The sequence below is a fragment of the Diospyros lotus genome, chromosome 2 (genome assembly GCF_014633365.1).
Source record: "Diospyros lotus cultivar Yz01 chromosome 2, ASM1463336v1, whole genome shotgun sequence".
Taxonomy (NCBI): domain Eukaryota; kingdom Viridiplantae; phylum Streptophyta; class Magnoliopsida; order Ericales; family Ebenaceae; genus Diospyros; species Diospyros lotus.
The window spans coordinates 44,993,358-45,013,495 of NC_068339.1; the positions used below are offsets into that span (position 1 = coordinate 44,993,358).

General features: G+C 33.9%; 1 protein-coding gene across 1 annotated transcript; it reads left to right on the forward strand.

Moving 5' to 3' along the window:
* The first annotated feature begins 6,373 nt into the window (after nt 1-6,373).
* Nucleotides 6,374-9,042, forward strand: LOC127795965 (beta-fructofuranosidase, insoluble isoenzyme CWINV1-like). Its single transcript, XM_052327959.1, has 6 exons — nt 6,374-6,779; nt 6,867-7,729; nt 7,822-7,980; nt 8,114-8,364; nt 8,455-8,545; nt 8,630-9,042. The coding sequence occupies exons 2-6, from the start codon at nt 6,872-6,874 to the stop codon at nt 8,807-8,809; spliced, it is 1,539 nt and encodes a 512-aa protein (XP_052183919.1). The 5' UTR covers nt 6,374-6,779; nt 6,867-6,871; the 3' UTR covers nt 8,810-9,042.
* Nucleotides 9,043-20,138: the final 11,096 nt, after the last annotated feature.

Sequence of the window (20,138 nt, forward strand, 5' to 3'; positions counted from 1 at the left end):
AGGTGATCGGTATGGTACCCTACTATATACTAAGTGTGAGTAGACTAGGACCACCACAATGTGAAGTGGATACGGTCTTGGTATAGAAACTGTTTTTGTATCCCAATCTTACATCGGACAACAGGTATGCATTTATTTATGCATTCCATTGTTGAATATGAGTGTTGATTAAATACTCAAGTTCTATATGATGTGTATATTATATTATGATGCATGTATCTGATACACGATAAAAAAAATTATTTTTACTTGTACCACCGTACTAGCTAGTGATTTCCTTCACGAACACCATCGGCAACGAGAAGACAAGCATGGCTAGCCAGCACCCAAGGCAAGATGCGGATCGTCAGCCATGGCAAACATCGACTATGGGCATAGCTGCAGTGAATTGTTGAGGTGAAGGCGGTCACAACAACCCATCACCACAGTCACAGCCATGGCACATTCATGACGACGAGTCATGACCCACGAGGAGTCGACCACCATCATCGATGATCATTGTGTGCTTGGATCGATCAATCGTCGGCCATGGGAAAGATGCAAGGTCACGACCATGGAGAAATCAATTGAATATCAACCACGAAAAAGACACAAGATCACGACCATGATGATAAGAAATATAAGGGAAGGGAACAACGAGTAGTGGAAGAAGAAGGTGGTTGCAAATGTGCATAAGCATGGCAAACCCTAAATGATTGAGGGGGGGGGGGGGGGGGGGCTAATCCCTTTGAGAACTCTGGATACTTATTTAGTCACATCCCACATTAGTGGGTTTTGTGGGTTTTCTTAACCTCCCACTTTTCCTTAAAATAGTCAAACTGCCACATCCCAATCAAATTAAGCTTTGTATCCATCAAATTTGATCCACTAATTGACCATAAAATGATAATTGCCACACGAAATTTAAATTTTATTATAATTGAAACATATTTATAATTAAAAATTTATTTTTTAATTAAAATATAGATTTAGATTTATCTTTGTGAGTCATCTTTTAATTATAATCTAAATTTTTTTTATATATATATTTATATATGAGTATTAAGTGTATAAATAAATACCTAATACTTTTAAACTAATATTATAATAATAATATTTTTCTCTTTGTTCTTAGTTTTTTCCAATTTGGATTTTTCACACAAAACTTTAGTATTACTTGTTTTCTTTTTCATGATACAGTGATAAGGTAACAGTTATCGATTTTACATTAACAATTACACAAAAGATCTAAATCTCATATGATAAATAGAAAACAATTTATCGAATAATTCAAACCTATTGTTATATTCACATTAAAGGTATAAAAATACCTTGCATGAAAGATCAAATGTAGATTTATTTAAACTCTCATAACTTTTAAACCTACCTTCATCCTTTCACTTATTTAAATATCAAAGTGTCAATCTCAATAAAGCAAATTAATTTGTTGCCCACATCAACCACTAGATCAATTGCCTGACGTGAGCAATTAAGAATGGGAGCATGAGACCCATGAAGGTGGGACCACACCTTCCTTATTAGCCCATATCGAGCAACAAATCGGGATTGTTCTAACAAATCCTAGGATAGTCATTATTCTGTGTTGTTGTCAAAATACAATAATTAAAATTTATAATGAAAGAGAGCTAGGGCAGCGGAAGAGCGAGGTGGACAGTTGGTGGGAGTTTGCTGGTAGAGATGTGTGTTGGGTGGTTTTGGTCTTCAATGTACTGGCTAGGGTCCTAGATGGGCTCTCGGGGGCATCCTCGATAGCACTTGGGAATAGCCTCCTGTGTATTTGAAGCATAACTGCACTCACAAAAACAAGTTAGAAGGCACGCAAGTATTCTTTATCTGCGTATACCCTCCAATGCTTTGTCTCGGCTAGGGACCACTTTTGGGATTCACCCGCCAAGATTTATTGACCAAAATACCCTTAGACATTCAATGATTGAAATACCCCTAAATAGACACTCAAAAATTGTATGGCACAATATTGTTTTTCCATACAAGCACCTTTTTAAGTTCATTAAAAAACAGTTCATAATCTAAGCCTTTTTGTTCTTAATGAATCTAATGGGTCTTGCATAAGAATATGGGTAAATTTCTTGCAAGACCCATGAGGTTTGTAGAAAAAGCACTGATTGCCCATGTCAACATTTTCTCCTTTGACGTGAAGTACCAATTCGTTAATTCTTTTATAAAATTTAAAAATATCTCTTATTTTTCTTATAAAATAAAGATACTACTAGTTGAGACCAACATCACAGCTAGGCACCACCACCATCGACAATGATGATGGCCCATAAATGCTTTTGGGATCTTGAGCATAGTCAATAGTGTCAAAATAACTTTTCATTGATTTCTCTCTTTGAATTATAAAAATGGATAGAATAGGCAAAAAAAAAGAAGAGAAAAAAAAAATAACACATAAGAGAAAAATAGAGACTAAAAGAGTATGTTAAACATTTAAAGTGTTATGTTATTTGTATTGAATACGATAACGTTTGTCCAATACAAGTAAAATGTAAAGATGGTGTGAGCCCCACCCTCCCCCCTCTGCATACCCAAAAAACTTATGTTAAACATAGGATAATAGCTAATAGTTAAATAGTAATAAATATATCTTATTTTTAAATAATGTGTATTTATTATTTTTTATTTTTATAATAAAATAATTTTATTAGTTGATGACAAATATATCGTGTTTTAATCAGTTTAATTAGTTAATAAAATTATTTAATTATTAAAAATAAAATACAATTAATGTAATTTAAAAATATATCCATTTGTTACTACTTAGTCATTACTACATCGTTAGGTTACTTTATTATTATTTAATATTTAATATTATTAAAAGGGGATTCCAATCTCATGTTGTCCACAAACAAAGAAGAGAAGTGTCAAACCATGATCAGGCCCGCCGGGAAAAGCGACCCCAGCCCCCTCTGACGACTCAATTTGCAAAGTCTGTCTCCACGGCCACAGTGGCCTGAATTTGGGGTGGCCACCAAAATGGAACGAACGTAGGACCAGACGCAAGCAGGCGGCAGCCCCACTCCCGTGGCAGTGACCGTGAGTCCAACATTCAATTCCTTTTCAACGATTGCGATCTGGTGGTTGCCCTCACCATGCCTCTGCTGCCTCATCCTTCTCATCTCAATCTCTCCCTCTTTCCAACGTGCCTAATTCCAAACACTTTTTCTTCCGGGTTTTAATTTAGATAAATAAATTAATCGGTACACTCTTTGTATCTCAATGAAAGTTACTCAATTAACCTTTTAAATTTAAGCATGATCGTCCCTTAAAATTGTTTTTTTTTTTTTGGCCAAAAGTAATGGTCAAACGTGCATCTATAGCGGTTAAAAATGAATTTTGGGGGATGACTGGCATCTGTAAGCACTCCGACACTTAAATAAATAAAAGCGTAAATTGATAAAGTATTAATATATTAAAAAAGAACATATCTGGACTCTTGGTAAAATTAGTTCATATAGAAGGAGAATAGGTCATCGTGCATGCATGTAACGAACATTGCAGGGTGATGGAACTGAATATTCGGCGCTAACAAGGCTTCTCGATGATGGCATGGTAATAATGCTGTTGTAAATTGATGCGGGACCAAGATCAAGTTGACATTAAGTTAAGATTAGGTCGAGAGCTAAGATTGAGCCGTAGACAAAGGTTGAGAATAGATCGGTACAATCTAAAAGTTACTATGATTAAGTTAATAAATTCAAAAACTGTTGTAAAATAATGCAGGGTCAACACTATTAATTGTTGAGAATTCCCAAGTTGGTTTGATTGGAGAAGCGAGCAAGTGATGGTAGTTGAGTGGGTTCTAAATCTAGGTGAAGTGTAAGATATTAATTGATTTAACAAATATAATATATGAATTTGAGAACTCATTGAATTACTCAAACTTAGTACATGCATGTGTGACTTTCAAATATATATATATATATATATATTATAGTGCAATGTCTAAACACAACTTTAGGGAGGTCAATGCATAATTAATGTTAACAAAAGAGCTGTACCTCTGCTCCGTCATCCTTCTCATCTCAATCTCTCCCCCTCCCCCAACGTGCCTAATTCCAAGCACTTTATGCTTTGGGGTTTTAATTTTGATAAATTAATCATAAAAACTTTGTATCTTAATAAAATTTATTCAATTAATTTTTAAATCTTTTAAATTTAACCACGACCCCCTTAAAATATTAAAGTTTAAGAGGGTAACGTAACTAATTCAAACACGTTATGATTAAGATAAAAAAAAATTCAAAAGACGACGTAAAATAACATAAGTTCAATGCGATGATAATTTAGTGAGTTTCTAAATCTAGGTGAAGGGTAAGATATTAATTGATTTAATAAATATTAAATTTAAAGTATAAAATATGAATTTAAGAACTCATTGAATTACTCAAAGTTAGTTCATGTGTCATTTTCAAATATATATATATATATTATAGTGCATGTCTAAACACAAGTTTAGGGAGGTTAATGCATAATTAATGTTAACAAAAGATCTTGTGAAAACAGCTGCGAGAAGAGCTGTGCCAATGTGCAATCACCAGACCAATGTCATGTATGGAATGACAAGAAAATAATAATTATTAAAACTAGTTTATTAAATAAATAGTAAGATTCCAGTAATAAAAAATGTTACTTAAACGTTTAAATTTAATATTTTATATTTATATTTTATATATGACTTAATGTATATAGTGCTCCTTTAAGAAATAAAAATATAATATTTAGTTCTTTATATGCAAAATATGATGATTTTGTATTTTGTTTATTAATATTTTTTTTTAATTTTTATCATAATGTAATATTAGTGCATGCATCGACTTTCTCGTTTTTACAAGTGACACGCCGCATAAATAACAAGTTGGCAATATTTGAATTGACTAGTTAATTTTTTGCGCTCCCTCATGAACTAAAAAATATAACATTCGATCATTGATGTGTAAAAAATCAAAATTCTATCACGGTAAAAATGTAAAAATAATAATTTTTAATATTTGAGATATAAAATTTTGACATTTTATACATTAGAAACTAAATGTCATATTTTTTTAATTATTAAAAAAGCGCCATATGTATTAAACTTTTATATGTTGACATTGATACAATACAACATACAAGACATTAATGTAACATTTTATCAAAAATGTCAAATTTAAATGTCATTAAGCATTTTTTAGATTTTTACAATTTCCAAAAAATTCATTGATTCTTTTCTTCTTTTCTTTTTTGGGTTAATGAATCCGATGGGATGAGATAATGAATACACATAGATAGTGACTAGTGGCAAAAGAGAATTCGCACTACATGCAACAATGAATATCATAAATTTGACTATATAAGATGAGCATAAAGGATACGATATGGTGAAATTAAGATAATGGGAATGGCTCATTTTTATAAATAATAAATATTGCTTAAATTAAACATTTTCTAATAAAAAAGAATTTTTGTGTTAGTTGCCCCACCTCTGAGTGCGATTTTGTGCACCCTTTTTAACGGGGGTGAACATCACTCTCCATTAATTTTGTGGGGCCTTATTCTCTTTCCCTTTTCTTTTTTTTCTCCGATAGGTCTCTTGTGGCATTTTTATTGCCACCTTATCTCACCACTTGCGTGCTGATCATCATTGTATTCTTCTTTATAACAAAAAGGAGAATATAATGGTGGTCGATATGCGAGCAATGAGATGAGAGAAGATGCTATAGCAATCGACGCACAAGAAAACGACTACGGAAGCAAGGAAAGGAAAAGAAAGAAATGACTTGGGGAGACGGTCACACCCAAATTGATTGGGGGGGGGGGACCGTTAAAGGGGTGCACAAAATTGCACCCCCCACCTCTCCCTTTGACCTAAAATAATGGCCACGTGGAACAGTCCATTCCCATTGCTTATGGGCTATTAGTGGGCCAAGCTAAATCTCATCTTGTAATGAAAATAAATAAAAAAAGAACAGAAAGATAATACCACTTATATATATAATATTAAATTAAATAAGCAAGAATATAGATAGTCTTGTGCACAACCAAAAAATGAGTCATCATAGAAGAATTGGTCTAAAACAACTTATCATTAGTCTAAGAAACAAGATAATAAACTTACAAACATGGGTGAGCAATGGACGGTTACAATTAAAAAAACTTCTGTAGATAAATATGAAATGGTTGTCGACTGATATCAGAAAATTTGGCATGATTCCTAGGGTTTATTCACCCATGGGTTGTAAGATTTTTCAAACAATAGACTAGTACTTGGATAATGAGACAATACAACAGCTAGCCAAGGCGCAAGCAAGCATTGACTGTTGACTAATCCATCCAACTTTTATAAAATTCAACCAGGCATCTTCCTTGGTGATTCCCACTTTATATAAGGCTGGAAAAGGACCACAAAATCCATGCCCTGCTCATTCCCAGAATGCAGATTTTCATGGCCAAGAACCACCACTACCCTTCTGCTTGGCTGATTTTCCTGCTTCTTGGCTTCCTCCTCCTTGGCCATGGCCTTTTCCAAGCTCAAGCTTCTCACCCTGTCTACAGGCACCTTCAGTCTCTGCAATCTTCTCCTTCAAACCAGCCTTACAGAACTTCTTATCACTTCCAGCCTCCCAAAAACTGGATGAACGGTATGTTACTTTCCAATCTGCTTAATTTCTGTTTCTAATCGGTTTCCTCTTGTCAATGCATCTAACTGTTTGAACTTTTGATGTTTCGTGTTGTGCTGCGCGCTTGTTGGATCTACTAATGGGTATCCTCAGATCCTAATGGTGAGTGAAGTTATGGATAAAAGAACATCCTTAGTGCACCCTCTTGGGTCTGTGTTTTTATAGTGTTTTTTGATTTGTTGTTTGCAGGGCCTATGATTTACAAGGGAATTTACCATTTGTTCTACCAGTACAACCCTTTTGGTGCAGTTTGGGGGCACATAGTGTGGGCACATTCGACTTCCACTGATCTTATCAACTGGACCCCTCACAGCCATGCCATCTACCCGAGCCAGCCATCCGATGTAAACGGGTGCTGGTCAGGCTCTGCCACGATGCTGCCGGGTGGGAAACCGGTTATCCTCTACACCGGAATCAACCAAAACAACCAGCAGGTCCAGAATCTGGCCATGCCCAAAAACCTATCTGATCCATACCTCATAGAATGGATCAAATCACCAGTGAATCCATTAATGGCACCTGATAACATAAACAAAATCAATGCAAGCTCATTCAGGGACCCTACCACAGCCTGGCGAGGACCTGATGGGAAATGGAGAGTGATCGTTGGAAACAAAAGAAAGAGCAGGGGAATGGCAATTCTGTACCGGAGCAAGGATTTCATCCGGTGGACCAAAGCTCAGCACCCTCTGCATTCGGCTAAGGATTCCGGAATGTGGGAGTGTCCAGATTTCTACCCGGTTTTGGCTAATGGGGTAGAGGGTCTTGACACATCGGCAATTGGCCATGGGGCTAAACATGTCCTCAAGGTCAGCTTAGATAACACCAAACATGATCACTACACCATAGGAACGTATGATCTTGTCAAGGATATCTTTACACCAGATAAGGGATCTGAGGAGAATGAATACGCATTGAGATATGATCATGGGAAGTACTATGCGTCGAAGACGTTTTTCGACAGTGCCAAGAAGAGGAGGATTTTGTGGGGATGGATCAACGAGTCGACTAATGCAGCCACTGATCTCAAGAAAGGATGGTCTGGCATTCAGGTAGGATAATCCAGCCATCCAATCCTTATTGTTTAAGCCATCATTTCTTGTTACTTATTGAGAATCTGAGATGAGTTGACTTTGTTTGGCAGGCCATTCCAAGGCGAATTTGGCTGGACAGATCTGGAAAACAGCTGCTGCAATGGCCGGTAGAAGAGATTGAGAAGCAGAGGATGAATCAAGTTGACTTGCCTGCCAGGCTGCTCAAGGGAGGTTCAGTGGTTGAAGTTTCCGGGGTCACGGCTACACAGGTTTGGTCATATCATTAAGTACAAAAATTCTGTATAAAGTTTATTGGTCATAGATCGATAACCATAATTGTTTTTTTTTTATGCATCGGTAACCATAAATTAAGACTGAATTACTTGGGTCAAACTGTCACAGGCAGATGCAGAAATTGAATTTGAATTTGATATACCAAAGCTTCAGAAGGCAGAGTTATTGGATCCTAAGTCGAGTGACCCACAAGCCCTTTGTAGCCAACAGGGTGCACCAGTGAGAGGTGGGCTTGGACCATTTGGGCTGCTGGTTTTGGCTTCCAAGGGCTTGCAAGAGTACACATCAGTCTTCTTTAGAGTCTTCCGACACCAAAAGGAAAACAAATTTATCGTGCTCATGTGTAGTGATCAAAGCAGGTGACAGTGATATTTTTATAATTATACAATCATTTATTCTAATGTCTATATTTTTTAAATAATAAATTAACATTTTTTTTTATCGATCAGGTCATCATTGCATCTGGATTATGACAAGACCACATTCAGTGTTTTTGTGGACGTTGACCCAACTCGTGAAAAGTTATCACTAAGAAGTTTGGTAAGTCACCTACATTACCAATCCCTCGAAACATTTATCTTCCTTCAAAACAAACAGTCTGAATGTTGGCGTTACTAAATGCAGATAGATCGTTCCATAGTGGAGAGCTTCGGGGGCGGAGGGAAGGCTTGCATCAGTGCGAGGGTGTATCCTAGTTTGGCCATCGATGGGGAGGCTCATCTCTATGCCTTCAACAATGGGACTCAGAGTGTGACTGTGTCAAGGTTGACTGCTTGGAGCATGAAGAAAGCCCAGATCAATTAAGCCTACGCAAGAGCCCAAATGCTAAGGACGTGTACCCTACAGTGTCGAGCACCTATTGCCCTATATTTCATCTGATGTATTTGATGGAAATTTGAAGAATTGGGGGTTATGTTTAATATGCCCCACATTGTTATCAATTTTTAAAGAGATCAATGTTATTAGAAGATAATATTGGAAGGATAATTTGATATTATATAGACAACCTCATGTTTGGAAGTTATATTTCAAAATAACACTCTCTCTACTGTTTTTGGGATAAACTACACTTTCGAAACGCAAGAACCACAATTTGATGTTTCGTGATTTCTGGGGAAAAACCACAAGTTGTAATTTTGATTTCTGTCCAAATAGCAGAAATCATATTGATGTGGATGAAAAATTATAAAAATATCTTTACTTGAAGTTCGTGTGACCTAAAATATTTAGATTAGGGTCTGAGTCTAACACGATTTGGACAAAATACTTGATCCAAATAATTAGATTCGTCTTAATCCAAAACTATATCTCTACTTGTCTAGACAAGTTCGTAAGTCAAGATCTAACCGTTCATAACACAATCATAATATTTTCTTGTCTCATAATATCCCTATATAAAAGTACAAATTTCAATATGTACTTACGTTGTCTATTATTTATAGCGGGTACTAAAATTAATTTAATTATCAAAAAATATATCAAGAAAACAAGTCTCACATCGAAAGTCAAGCAAGTTTTAGATATATTGACACACTTAACTTTATATTAAACTAGCGGTGATCATCTCCAACCGTGGTCACATATTTCCTTGATATTTTTCTAGCGTGATGGATTAGGCAGCTTTGATGCGACACTTAGAGAGTTGATAATATTGGAAATCATGATAGTGTTACCAAATTGAATCAACAATAAATCACAACCAAATGAATCAACTACACATAAACAAAAATTTTTACATAAAAAACTTAAATTAAGAAAAATTAAGAGCAGAAAGAATAAAAATATCACTAAACAAATAATATTGATAAAAAAATGACATTGTCACATCCAAAATATCACTAAGTAAATATTGTTATAACAAAAGTGATATAATTGTAACTAATTCCAGAGCATTTGACATTTATTTATAAACCTCAAATCATCTATAGATATATACAGTAAATCATATCCTGATCAAAAGATGATTCATGAGAATATTTCTTCGAGCGAGATAAATTTCACTTAAAATCGAATTTGGCAATATCATAATCACAGTCAAAATAAGAGTCTCAATTTCAGTCAAATTTGAATTTCGAGTTACAATTATAACAAGTTCCACCTTGACACGAAATTTAAATATGAAATTATCCAAAATTCATTCTTTCAACAAAATCACAGAGAATTAATCTCTTGATAAATACTAATCAAAACTGCACCACGAGAAATACCACATAAATCCACACAAAATTTATTGTAGTGGATATCTTCAGTCGCACTTAAAACATAGCCAACAAGATCAGGCTCAACATATCTTTACTAATCTTAATGACTCCACATTCATCAGTATAAATTACCCTTGATAACTCCACATTCTTCTAAACCCATCTATTCAAAATTGCACGCATCTTAACCTATCACCATAAAAATCAAGATATTATGATCCAATAATAGAATATCATACTTCAAAGTGGCCAATACGAAGATCAAATAACCTTAAATAATGCTAAGCAATCCATAAACAAAATCTCAATTGAAAACAATCCAGAATATCATATCTAGGTTGAGATATGGGGGAGCTAAAACTGAGAAGCTTGGCTGCTTCAATGGAGGACAGAGGCAGAATGGGCAGCGATTGACGAAGGCAACGGTCGAATAAAAAAGGTTGACGGTCGAAGTGGCAATCAAAGAAGGCCTAGCAAGAAACACCAAAAGTGACCGATGATGAGAAGACTAGATCAAATGAGGAGGTTGATGGTCACAATGCAAGGAAGGCGCCGAAAAAGATGATCGGAACAAGTCGACGGTGAGCTATGTCTGACGAAGACAAATGATTGTGGTCGTCGTCGAGGAAGGCAAATCGAGGAAGCCCACTCGATTGACAACGAAGCTAAAATTATGGCGATGTAGCATGAGGAAGGCCGATGGCAGAAGCAATGTGAGGTTGTGTGCGATCTACTGATGAGGTTAATCGTGAGCAGGAAGAAGACCATGCTATCTGTGGCGAAGGCGAAGGCGACTGTTGACAGCGGCGATGGCCGACAGTAGTGGCAGTGGCTGTAGCTGGTCAACCTGTGTTTTAGCTGAAATTTCAGATCCAATAGCTGAGATCTGCCAACAACTGATGGTTTGATCTAACGGCTCTAATACCACTTTGTTACGAAATTGAATCGACAACAAATCATAATCAAACCAATCAACCACACATGAACACAGAATTTTATGTGAAAAACCCAAATTAGGAAAAACTATAAGCAAAAAGAACAAAAATATCACTAAGCAAATAATGTTAGTACAAAAGTGATATTGTCACTTCCAAAATATCACTAAACAAATATTACTACAACAAAAATTATTGTAACTAATTTCAGAGCATTGGACACCTATTTATAAACATCAAATTATCTATAAATATACACAGAAAATCATATCCTGATCAGAAAATTATTCATAAAAATATTTGTTCAAACGAGATAAATTTCACTTAAAATCAAATTTGATAATATCATAATCATAGTCAAATTTAAAATCATGATTACGGTTAAAATAAGAGTTCCAATGTAAGTCAAATTTGAATTTCGAGTCATAATTATAACATATAGTTAGAATTTTAATTTATAATTTTCTTATAAATAGACTTAATTTATTTTTAAAAAAATTAATTATATTGGGCTTGCTTTGGTTGAAACATTCTGACACCATGTTTGAGCTTTGAAGATGAAATAGATAGAGATTTCTTCTTTCTCTAGAAGATCTAGGTTTGGCCTAATCTAAGTCTCTGCCTGGATTTGGTTACTACTAGGAGAACTCAAATCTAAATTTAGCCAAAATTTAGATTTGGGTTTAATTAAACTTTAGATATGGGTTATAACATTTATTAAATGAATTTAAAAATCAAACTCAAACTTATTTATTTGACTAAACAAACAAGTTTGGATGAGGTATCAGCGAATTGAGATTCAAGCGATACGTTCAAAGTACGTTACAATAATAGGGGCAATTGTGCCTTAGCCTTTCTTGTCTGTAAAAGGTGAAGTCCCTCACCTTAGGGGCTCCTCACACACTGTCTCACGTACATGGAAGAGATTAATCACTGTACACGGCGGCATACCAAGTAGGAGGCACAGTGCATAGTGCCCACAAGAAGCCACCCCCACATGAGGATGAAACTCTCACACTGCGGCTGCCATGACTCGAATCTGCATCTTTGTTTGTAATTTGCTACCTGATTGTCATCCGTGCTATGCCCGTGGGGGCGTGCCTTGGCCTTTCTTGGTTGTGTTGGATGTGCACCAGCCTTGTATTAGGGATTAAAATCGAAGAGATAACAAAGGAGAGAAGAGGCAGCAACTCAAATTACACATTGCCACTTTTGAGGTTTGATAAAATAATACATATTCTTGTTATTGTTTTCAAAATATACAATAATTTAAATTTATAAAGTGGGATCGGATGCACATTATTTGCTTGGCTTCAAGAAACAAGAGACGGCTCTAGGTGTAAGGGCTCATCGAGAGAAAAGAGTTTACTCCGAGTGGAAGGACTCATCGAGAAGAAAGAATATGCTCCAGGTGTAGAGGCTTATTGGGAGGAAAAAGTCTGCTCCAAGAAAGTGGAAAGAGTCACCAAGAGAAAAGTTTGGCTCCAAGTGGAATGGTCCATCGAAAGGAAAGGCTTCGCTCCTAATAAAACGATTGACTTGGCTATTCATCGAGAGGAAAGGCTTCGCTCCTAATGAAACAATTCACCGGGAGGAAAGGCTTGGCTCCAGATACCTAAAGCCAGGCAGACGATGTGCACCCGATCCCACCTTACAAATTTAAACTATTATATTTTGATAACAACAACTAATCAGCAATAATGAAAACATCTCTCACTGTTAAATAATTGTGTAAATTAATTATTTTATCCTTAATTTTAAATTCCCTTCTCTCTTTCTCTTTCCTCCGTCTCTTAATTAGACAACACTCTCTCACATATCTTTCTTTCCTTTTTCTATATTCTAAGAGAAATTAGTTAACCAAACCTAAACACAAAAATAATTAATAGAAATGCTATTCATAAAAATAATTCAATCCTTTTCAAGAATTTACATTTTTATCCACTCCTTTTAATTTTGACAATTAAATCTAAATTAGCTCAATTTAATATAATTTTATTCAACATTTAAAATTAATTTAGATAAAGTGTGATCCTATTGATTTGGTCATATAATAATGATATTAGTGAGACCCATATGTACATATAAAAAAAAATTATTTATGTATACATATAGATCTCATAAATATTATTATTATTATTATTATATAACATTTAACACGCCAAGTTAATATGAATATACTCTTTTTAAATTAATTTAGATCAAATTGTGAAAATTAAAATGATTGACTAAAATTATAAATTCGCAAAAAAAAAGAATTAAATTATTTTTACGATTAACTCTCAATACAATTTAACTAAATCTTAAGAATAATACGTGGAATTTATCCTGATCTATCATGGATTATTGTTTCCTAATCAAAAAGATGCTAAGGGGGGCAGCATCACTGTGGCGACGGGGGAACCTAATTTAGTAATATCCCTCGCTTTGTGCATGGCCCACACAAACTGCTGCATGGCCTTCTGTATGTGTCTTACATATTATAACTTGAAAGATTTTAAAACACCCGACAAGTTAATCGACCGGATTATCAAAAGGAGGTAAAAATATAATTTTGCCCCCACATCCTGTCTTCTCCCTTTCCCTCCCATGTGTTGCCCCGCCCCTGTTTTGTGCGTCTCCCTTGTCATGGCTATTGCCTCCCCTTGTTTTCGTCGCCTCTTTGTCATCGTTGCCTCATCGTCAATCGTTGCATCGATTGTCGGCAAGGTAACGACTGGAGGGTGAGGCAAGGCGAGACGACGATGGTAGAAAAACGACAGAGACGAGCCGAGGTGACTACAGCAAGGCGCAGCGATGGCCATGGCAAAGGAGACGCATAGAATAGGGGCGGAGGCAGTGGCCCGCTTTGTAAATTTGCAAAGTAGACAGAGGCAAAATCATCTTTTTACTCCTTTTCTATGAGGGGCTCAGTAGAGTCATCGGACCCTATAAAACGACGCTTATAATTTTAACGTGGCAGATCTGGAAAGCGCTCTGAACATTTGGCTGCCCGTACGTTTTTCCTTTGAGATGATGAGATCGCACGACACACACACATATTTGCAATGCAGGGAGGAAGGGCAGTCTCGCCCGTCTAGTCCTTCTTTGCTGAACAGAAATGGGAGCTAAAACCAAGACCACGAGTTAGAGAGGGAAGGTTCTCTCAAATTCAGTTCAATTAACCAAGCCAAGATACCTCTATTAATCCAATCCAGACCTACAAGTAGACAAGTTGTGAGAGCTATGGCAAGACGAGATAAGCCAACCTAACAAGCCTAATTTCAGGTAAGAAATCCACATATTCGTCTTGTTGCATGTGCAATTCTCATCGTCCTTTTGTATGTTCCACCTATCATGTGCGCCCACATTTCGTTGACTTAAGTATTTTTTAGGGTTGTGGATTATTATTATGAATGGCAAAAAAATATAAGCATTCACCTACTATTGAAATTAGGAATAAGCATTTATTCAATTGAATCGGTTACTGAACTGATTAAATAAATTGAAGCTGTATCAAAAACTGAACCAAATTAATCAAATAAATTATCAAACCTAACAAATCGAAAATCCAATAAAAATTAAAAAAAAAAGACCAAAAAATCAAAATAAGCAAAAACACTTTACCAGCCACCATATTATTAACTTTTTATAATAATAAATTAACAATATTTAATTTATTATTATAAAATAATTAATACAAAAAAAATTAACTTTTTATGGGGATCACCATCCCCATTGCCCGCCGGATTCAATCTTAATGCCCCATCCAGGCATGAGGCACGGGGTCCAGGATGAGGCAGCTGCTCCATCCCATCCTTGCCTATTGGGGGAGGGGATGTTAGAGTAGAGGGACAGGGGAGGGAGGTATGATGGAATGGCGCGAGGTGGAGAAGCGGGCAATGAAAGCAGGGCGAAGGCGGAGTAGGCGAGGCAGCAGAGGTGAAGGTGAAAGTGATGGTAGAGGCGGGGGAGGGCAAATGGAGCAGAGGCGGGGGAGGGCAAATGGAGTCTCATGCTGACAAAATAGCTTGGAGGCATTAGGGGTAGTCCATCAAACAAAGATGAGGGACGGGGAACAGGGAAAGGGAAAGGCACTATCTGGATGGTGAGAGGCGCCAGGAGGCTATGATTTGGAGGGGAAGCAGTGGAAGACAAAAATAACTCTAGTGGAGGGAAAGCAATGGCAGTGAAACACCATCCTACCCTAGATTGACCTTAACATAGATCTATCATACTAGATCTTAATTCCCAAAATGAAAGGAGCCCCTCCAAGATCTTTTTGTATCAAAATGCTTAGACAACAATTTGATTAATCTCATGAAGCATGCTCAAATGACTATTAGGTAACAAAATATCATTAACAAACAGAATCATGAAAATAAATTTGCTACCATTGACCCTAACATAGATGTGTTGGTCAATTTTATTTTCCACAAAGCCCAAAGAGGTAATTACTTGGCCAAATTTCACGCACCACTATCAAGATGCCTATTTAAGTTCATGAATTGACCTTTTCAATTTGCACACTAGACGTCCAAAAATTTTCTTAACTAGATTTCCATTAGAAAAGTTATTTCACATTCATTTAGTGTAGCTCTAAATCCCGGCTCGGATCTATAGAGTAATTCAAGAGCCCACTGTCTCAGAGCTCATAATTTATGCCAATTTAGGGGACCCATAAATTTGAGAGAGATTTTACTATTTTACCCCTATATAAATCTCTCTCTCCCCCCCCCCCCCTAAATCAGACATGTCTCCTGCAAAGTGTCTCTCATCTTCTTTCTTTCTCTCTTTTACTAAATTATTGATTTTTGTTATTTTTTTATAGAATATATATATATGTCTTAGTGGATTAGAAGCTCTCGTAATGGGTTATGGGTAACTAGGATTTTATGCATTCGTTGGTTCAGGAAAAGAAAAAAAAAATTATTCACCAATAGTAGGTATTGAGAGTAAATTCCCCGTTGAGATCAGTGAAAAAATTAAAGAACTTTGAGAATACATATAGCAACATGTTAAGTAATATATAGAGAATTTATGTTTTGTTATTATATATTCTCATGTGTTTCCTAAATGCTTGTATTGCTTATATGAATTTTGCTGACTATACTAGTTACAGTTGCATCTGCAAAAATAAATTTTTTCAAGTTGAAGTTGATCATAAGTTATCTTTGCTCAATTATGTCACAAGATAAATTAAATGGACTGTTACATTGTCTATCGAGAAAAAAATGCTCAAACAACTTGATTATATAAATTTGATTGATATTTTTATCTTACAAGAAGAGTAGTTTTTAATTGATTATTTAGAAAAAAATTTGATTTTATTATTTAATATAGTATGAATATTTATTTATTATTTTTATATTTTATTATAAAAAATAAAATTTGAATGTTCATTATGATTCGGGCCCATTTTTACATTTCGACTCAGAGCCCCAAAATCTCAGAAACGACACTCTCTAGATCATAATAAACCAGTAAGGTTATAATAATTCAATAGGTTTGCAATCTTTAAGAAGCTATATAAGATCTTTCCCTTTTAGAGTTGAAGATCCATGCACAAGTACATTCAATAGGTTTGCAACCTATAAGAAGCTATATAAGATCCCTCACTCCATATATAGACCATAGATTGTGTCTCTTGGCTCATAGCCTATAACCACATATAGGGCGATAATAAACTAGCAAAGGCCCTAATATATGTCACTAGCTAAAATTTACACAATATATATTATCCTCTCAAAAGAATACAACATAATCATCATAAAATGCCTCTATCTCATGGATCTTCTTAAGGATACTTTTATTTTTTGGTTAACGCACTATCACGAGCATCCCCTAATACTCGGCTTCACAATTTCAACAAGAGATGTAAATTAAAAAACTCAATAGCATTTCAACCCTTAGTGTTTTTTCGCAAATCTAAAGATAGCCCGATAAACTTTCAACTTTTAAGGTACTTTTATTGAAACATTTTGAGATTGATTACCCTCATTTATATGAGCAATATTGTACCTTGTTTAGGACCTAACTCCTCAACCTATATGGGCAAGGAATTTTCTCATATAATGTGCAAATGAGCAGATCCTATATCTCCTATATCTTTTTCTTAATACACATCAGTAGCTAAATCGAATTCAATATCATCAAATTCAAAAATTGGCAGTTATGAACTCAACGATTCTGGGGTTGTAGTTGTACCTAGGATAATAAAACCTTTATCCACTTAAAGTGCTCTAAGTAGTCAATAAAATGACAACAATTTAATTTAAGATCAGCGGTTATTTCAAATGGGCTATAAATATCTCAGTTGGGCAAACCTAGTTCACAACTCAACAAGTGTTTTAGAAACAAATCCGTTAAGAGATTTAACTAAGAATATCCAAGGCAATTTTAACTACCACACCTAACGATGGCAATTGTAATTGAAATCGTGGGGAATCGAACCAAAACTGAATCGATCAACGCGGTTAAAAATCGTTTGACTGGATAATGGTTTGGTTTGGGAAAAAACTGAATACTGTTTCAATGAGTATGGTTTGATTATGATTTTCACTAAATCCAAATCGAAATCGAACCGAATATGTAGGTAACCGAATCAAACCGAATCGAATATACATATATATAATATATTTATTTATTTAACATATTATATATAGACATAATATATATATTAACCAATGCATTTTTTTACAAGTATTTGAATTAATGCATTACAAATATATAAAATATTTAACATTTATAAAGTAATTAACAAATAAAAAAATCTAATATTAAATTATTTTATTTTTATCAATCAAATAATTATATCTAAGAAGTTTGAAGTTAATTTGTAACTTTGTGCAAAAAGAATGTAACTTTATTAAAGTTTATTGTGGAGTTATCAAAATTTTTTACGAATGCTATTTACAAGAATTTATCTTTATTTATTGATATGGATCAAACTAAAAAAATCATGATTAAAATCGAAATGAAATGGTTTGTTTATGATTTTTAATTTTTAAAATCAATAAATAATAGTTTGATTTTGATTTTAATAATTTAAGTTTAATTTAATTATAATTTTAATAAAAATCAAAACTAAATTGAATCATTGCCAACCCTAACCACACTCCAAAACAAATTAGGTAAGCAATGGCAACTTATGGTACCTCTTACCATATTCTTAAGGGTGTGACCGTATCTCGTAGCCACACTATTTTGATCGAAACATAGTACATCGGATAATAATCCCAGAATTTTCTCAATATTTAGCCACCAATTCCATATGCTTACCCAGAATCCTCATCATGCATGTTTGCCATAATATTCATTTATATATATAGTCAGTCAGGCCTCACAATTTTAATGACTTTTCCCAATTATTTTTCGATCTCAATCTTGAAAATTGTAAAATATTTTCTGAGTACATCAGATTTCTCATTTATTAAATATAAATATAAATATGACCATAACAAAAAAAAGTCATAAATAAATATAATAAAATTAAATATAAATATAAATATAAATATAAATATGACCATAACAATAAAAGTCATCAATGAATATAATAAAATTCGAGCAAGGTAACAGTCCCTGAAAAGGTGGACAGCTGTCTCACAAGATTATAGTGTACGTTTTTTTATATAACAATTTATGGTGTAAGTCTAATCATAATCATAACTTTGTGTGTCTCTCAAAATGAGAGACTTCTTGTGCGTAGTGAATATTGGTCTAGTCATTGTATTTGGCTGAGTCATCATGATTAACCTCTTCATATTCTATCGAGCCGAGTGTAGGGACACCTGGGATGAGCGATTCATCTTTTGGGACAAGAACTTTGTGTGTGTCAGTAGACAATTAATAATTAATTAGAAAACAAATAATGATTAAAATATTCTTAAATACCCAATTTGCATAAAATTAGTGAACCACCTCCACCTGCACTATTCAATATAGGGCGGTGGGTTAAGTGAATAAACAATATGCAATCATCAATGCCATGTGTGGAAGACCAAAGGAATTAATATGAAAAGACTCCTCTATTAAATAAGTATATATATATACGGGCAATGTCCAAAAAAATAATGGTCAGTACATTATAATATTTTTTTATTTTTTTATAATTTAAATGTTTGGACTTTACGCAATCATGGAGAAGACTGACTTTTTTTTTCTTGATTTGACCTCTAAATAAATTAAATATAATCATAAATTTATATACTTCCAAGGCAAATACATAATAAATATCCATTATAAGGGCATTTGTTAAAATTAAAATGAGCAAAATAAAAAATATCAAGATAAGGTTAGAATGCATTCCGAATCAAGATATGAAATGATCAAGATAAGATTGAAAAGTATTCTAAATTTTCTATTAGAGTGTTTGTTAATTTTTTTGAAATACACTGATAATTGTATTTTTTTCTTTTTATGTGTTTATTAATGCATATGAAAAACATTAAGATAAGAATTTTTTTACCAAAATATCTCTATTACTAAATTTATGATTAAAATAGTATTTTATAATTAATATGAATTGTTAAAAAATAAAAATAATATTTATTTTTTAAATTCATGTTTAAAAATAAATTTAAAAGGAGTTGAAAAGTAGAAATAATTATTGTTAGAATTACAATAATTCAACCTAAATAATTAAAAATGGGCAAAACATATGTTCATAATTAATAATAAAATATAAAATTAAATAAAATAATTTAAAAATTGATGAAAGAAATTATATTAGTTAATAAAATATAGGGAGAGAGAAATTTAAATTTTAAAAATCAATAAAATGAATAATGTTATTTAAATTTTAAAAATTGTCAAAATATATAACAATTTAAAAATATATTAAATAATATTAATTATAAGACTTAAATAAATAAAAAAATTTAATAAATTTAAATCTTTAAAATGCATTAAATGGCATTAACTATTTTATAAGGGGCATATAAGTAATTGAGTTTTATCTTGAAAGAGTCAGATAAATTTATCTGACCGATAAATTTATCCGATGAAGAAGGTCAGATA